Raw genomic sequence first — 5,307 nt, forward strand, 5'->3', positions numbered from 1 at the left:
ATATATATATATATAATCCTAGCTGTTTCCTCTTGAAACACATCTGCTGATTTCTAACTAAATATAAATGTTTCATCCATAAAATTTGTATTATTCAGTTTGCCGCCTTAATAATAATTCCAAATTTTGGCACAAGGCCAGCAATTCTGGATGGTGTGGGGAGTGATTACATCAACCCCAGTACTCAACTTGTACCTAATTTTACAACCCCAAAAGGATGAAAGGCAAAGTTGACCTTGGCAGAATTTTTCAACTTAGAATGTAAAGATGGATAACATACTGCTGTGCATTTTGTCTGGCATGCCAACAAATCTGCCAGCTCACCACCTTAATACTATTGATAATAATAATAGCTGAATTGATTGTGAAAAATGTAATAGATGAAGATGAATAGATAGCCATCATTTCAATTCATGTTCCATATGTTTCAGTAACATGGTCATTTATTTGCACATGATGTATTACAGAATATGATATGATATCGCATAATTTTCATTATTTAATATGCTTTATTACTTGCCATTTCATCAAGCATAATAAACCATCAAAAGATAGATTGGTCTCCAAAGAATTCGATTTCATAAAAAATATGGAGGATGTTACATTACTCATGCTAGCAATAGGATGGTATTAGATTAGAAACATGACCAATCAGCTAGTGCTTCCACAGCAATGACTGTTTGCTCCATACAAGTGAGAGTGGTTAGTAGCTTCAAGTACAATTCTGTATATACTTTCCAACAAATAGTTCCATTAATGGTTATATGACTAATAATTTCTAATCCAGATGATATGTTGCTGATAAGATTTCATTTCAAAGATTGGAGCATCATCAACATGCTGCAAGATAAAAACCTGAATATAAAGTAAGGGGCAAAGACCAAAAATTTATAAAACAACAAAAAAGATTTAAAAAATTAAAAGATAAAAACAATTAAAAAATAAATTAGTATCAATAATAATTCTTTATGCTATAAGCAAAAGGCCTGAAATTTGTGGGGAGGGGGATTGTAAATTTCAAGTGGTGGTGGGTGGACAAACACAGACACACACATGTGCATACATACATATATATGTATATATACATATATTTATATGTGATGATATTTTGATAAATTAAAACAGTTTTTTTTTTTTTCTTTTCAGATGCTAAATCATTTCTAGTTAAAGAGCGGAATATTATGGTGGCAAATGTTGTCCGAATAAACAAGTTGGTGTTTTTGTTTCTCGGGTTTCTTGGTGTTGTTATTGTCTACTTCTTAATCAATTTAAATCCAGTAGCCATGAGTTCAGAACACACGTCTAGCAAGCTTCACAAAAGAATTACATGGCACAACCAGGCCTTCGTTAATGTCCCGACAGAAATTGTTGAGGCAGCGAAATCCATAAGTGTAAATTCTGAAATGATTGAAATGGTATACCAGTCTGAGGTAAGCGATCATTGATTTGGAAATATGGAAACGAGATTCGGTGACTTTCATTCCTTTCTTAAAAAGTACATGCCACCTTGGGCAAGTATCTTCTACTATAGCCTTGGGCTGACTAAAGCTTTGTGAGTGGATTTGGTAGACAGAAACTGAAAGAAGCTTCTTGTGTGTGTGTGTGTGTGTGTGTTATAGGTGCAGGTTCAATCCCACTGCACTATGTGTTGCAACCAAAGCCTTGTGAGTCAATTTGGTGGACGGAAACTGAAAGAAGCTTCTTGTGTGTGTGTGTGTTATAGGTGCAGGTTCAATCCCACTGCACTATGTGTTGCAACCAAAGCCTTGTGAGTCAATTTGGTGGACGGAAACTGAAAGAAGCTTCTTGTGTGTGTGTGTGTGTTATAGGTGCAGGTTCAATCCCACTGCACTATGTGTTGCAACCAAAGCCTTGTGAGTCAATTTGGTAGACAGAAACTGAAAGAAGCTTCTTGTGTGTGTGTGTGTGTGTTATAGGTGCAGGTTCAATCCCACTGCACTATGTGTTGCAACCAAAGCCTTGTCAGTCAATTTGGTGGACGGAAACTGAAAGAAGCGCATTGCATATGTACATATGTATTAGCCTAAGCATTTGTGGTCGAGCAGTCCTCACGATGTCTACAGAATAGATGAAACTAGACGTCTAATCTGAGGATTTTCGTGTCGGCATGGAGCAGTTTCCTCCCCTGTCATCATGTATTCATCTGTGTTCTTCCTACAACATTAAGAATATTTCAAGCAATGTAGGGTGTGTTGGTACCCTTAGTCAAACTTAGTGATGGATGAATATTTCCTTTATGGTATCACATAGTGCCTAGTTGTTTATATTAATTTTAAGTTTCCAGTCTCATACCATTACGTGTATTGTTTTTATAAGTAATTACTTAACTAAATATGATCCAGCAGCAGTTGTGTCCTGGCACTTCATCAGGTAGATTGCTTTTAAAGCACTGCAGGATTGTGTTCAGTCTCCTCTCTTTTAAAGGCCTTTGCATAATTAGCTTTCTTTCTTTACCAAGTAACTCATAGATGTATATGTGGTTGTGTGTGTGTGTGTGTGTGCACACAGGCGTGTTTGTGTTTTCTTGTCTTGACATTGCACGCGTGTGTTGTTACTGAATGTATTCATAATGCCAACCACTTTACAGAATGTACAAAGGGTGCTTTTTTTTTTTGTGGCACCAGCATTGGTGAGGTCACCAAGTATTTAGGTATATTCAGTGACTCACCTCACATCAGGCATAGACACTGAGTCTCTACACCAGTGGGTCTGTGGCTCCCTAGGGGATCGCAAAGCAATTTTAAGGGGACCGCAAAGGGACACTGAAGTATTGTGAAATCGGGGTGGCTTGAGACAGTTAAGTGTAAAGATTTTAAGACTTTCAATTTTTCGCATGCTATCATCCCTTTTTGTCTTTGGCCTCAAAAACCCACACCACTCCTACACACTCATTTGCTAATCACGCTTGTACAAGTGTGACTGGCCAATAGAAAAAATGTGGGTATAATGGTTGACCGTGCATGTGCTGTTGGTATTTTTCGTTTCTTATTTGTTTTGTAACCAATTGATCAACTGATTCCCCATATTTTCATGTGCTTTTATTGTATCCCAATGGGGCATTGCCTGGATTAAGTTGTGGTTTTTTGGGGTTGCCGGTCTATGGGCAGTGTGTTTCATAGTCTGGAAATTGCGGTTTATGAATGTATGTCATTTTTTTCCATGCTGGTTATCCTGCATTTTATAGGGGACCGAGAATCATTGAGAAAACTGTAAGGAAACCAGCAGGTAAAATTTTTTGGAAAGCTTGAGAACCATTGCTCTACACAGACATTGAACTATCACCCCCACCAACATTGCCATCACCACCATCACACTCTCACACATAAGATATAGACATTAACACACTGCTACCACCTCACACACACACCCACACATGTACATAGACACTTACATCCTATTGCCACCACCCCTTATATTCTACCTCTTGATATAAGGTCCTGTACCTTTAATTGCTAATCACATTTACCTTTCTGCCGTTTCCACAGAACATTGTCATATCCACAAAGGAGGCAGTTCCAAAAAAGATGCCAAAAGTGGAGGTTCTCTTGTTGCATGGTGCTGCATTCAGTTCACAGAACTGGCAGGACATTGGCACACTTCAGTTCCTTGCTGCAGCTGGCTACCAAGCAGTTGCAATCGATCTTCCAGGTAACAGTGCTTTATTTTCTTATATTGTTGCTATTATGCAAAAGTGCTGTAAGTCCAAAGCATTGCTTTTCCAGAAAATGGAAAAATAGTTTCACCATTCCATAGCAAAACCATTCTACTACACCTTTGATAATTTTTAATATCTTGGCATCTTTTTATTTATTTGATGTTTCAGTCTCTCTGTTTTTTATCTCTTTTACTTGTTTGACTCGTTGGACTGTGGACATACGGGGCCACCACCTTCAAGGGTTTAGTTGAACAAATCCAACCCATTGTGCTCTCAGTCATTTATATGCTATTGAAACCAGATGAATTGAGACAGTAATCATCATTTAATGTCTGTTGGACAGTTTGACCAGGGCTGGTAAGTTGAAGGGTTGCACCAGACTCCAGTCTGGTTTCTATGGCTGGATGCCCTTCCCAATACCTACCACTTTGAGAGTATAATGGGTGCTTCTACGTGCCACTGGCACGGGTGTCAGTTTGTGTGACACCAGTGTCTGCCACAACTACAATTTCACTTGGCTTGATGGGTCTTCTTCTCAAGCATGGCATATTACCGAAAGTCTCGGTCATTTGTCATTGCCTCCATGAGACAATGTAGTAAAGAAAAGAAATATACTACACTAATGTTCTTGCCCCTATAATAACTACACCCTATTTTCTTCATAAGTGTCTTCACTTCTATGTTTACTACACTCCTTATTAATCGCCCCCCCCCCTCCACTTGTGCAATAGAATATTTGAACTAACCCCAGTTGATTATAAATTCTCGTTGCAGGTAAAGGCAAAAGTACAAAGATTTCAGTCACTGATGGCGGTGATTTCCTTGACAAAGTAATTGATTTGGTGGATATGAACAACCCTGTTATCATCAGCCCTTCCATGAGTGGCATGTACTCCTTACCATTTTTGATGGATTCCGCTGGCAAACGGTTGAAAAGTTCAATTGGCTATGTTCCAATTGCTCCAGTGTTCACAGAAAACTATACCAAAAAGGAGTATTCAAAATTAAAGGTAAAAAGCTTCTTTCAGTTTCTGTGTACCAAATCAGAAATATTAAATTTTAAATAGTCGCAGGGGGCTTCTTCTCCAAGGACCTTCCGCTGTTCAGCTTTCCCTAGAGTTTCAAAAATATACAAATAACTAAAGTCATTTTCCCTTTCCTAATTTCAGATCCCAACAATGATCGTGTGTGGTTCCCTTGATGTGTCTTTGGGACCCGTGTCTACCAAGAATTTGAAGCAATTACCGAATAGTGAAGTTTTCATTCTGGAAGGAGCAGGGCATCCTGCATATCTAACTCACACTGATGCTTTTCATAGATTACTCTATAATTTCCTTCTGTCTATAGCATCATCGCAGAACTAAGAGACTGGTGAAAGATAATTATTTTACTAAACAAAAGGAGAAACAAAGTAAAAAAAATTTTTTTTTTTAAATAAAAAACAAAAAAGCTAAATGGGGGAAATTTTATATAATTATATTAATTATATTTTCAAACCAAATTAACTTGCCAAGCTTGCTGCATTATGGAAACTGGAGATTTAATTTAGATAATTAAAAAAAAAAAAATTGTAGTATCATAATCATCCTTAACATCATAAATATGTGTACATGTGTGTATATGTATATATA

At 37.4% G+C, this 5,307-nt stretch overlaps 1 protein-coding gene across 4 annotated transcripts in view; it reads left to right on the forward strand.

Annotated features, from left to right (window-relative positions):
* Positions 1-5,105, forward strand: part of LOC106874222 (putative protein-lysine deacylase ABHD14B) — a 20,366-nt gene extending 15,261 nt beyond the window's left edge. For all 4 annotated transcript variants that reach the window (XM_014921912.2, XM_014921985.2, XM_014922058.2 and 1 more), the window contains exons 2-5: positions 1,147-1,430; positions 3,507-3,669; positions 4,451-4,686; positions 4,846-5,105. In XM_014921912.2, the coding sequence (XP_014777398.1) occupies positions 1,147-1,430; positions 3,507-3,669; positions 4,451-4,686; positions 4,846-5,040 (878 nt within the window). In that variant the 3' untranslated portion in view covers positions 5,041-5,105. The remainder of the gene's footprint in view (positions 1-1,146; positions 1,431-3,506; positions 3,670-4,450; positions 4,687-4,845) is intronic.
* Positions 5,106-5,307: the final 202 nt, after the last annotated feature.

Source organism: Octopus bimaculoides, chromosome 21 (assembly GCF_001194135.2).
Source record: "Octopus bimaculoides isolate UCB-OBI-ISO-001 chromosome 21, ASM119413v2, whole genome shotgun sequence".
NCBI lineage: Eukaryota > Metazoa > Mollusca > Cephalopoda > Octopoda > Octopodidae > Octopus > Octopus bimaculoides.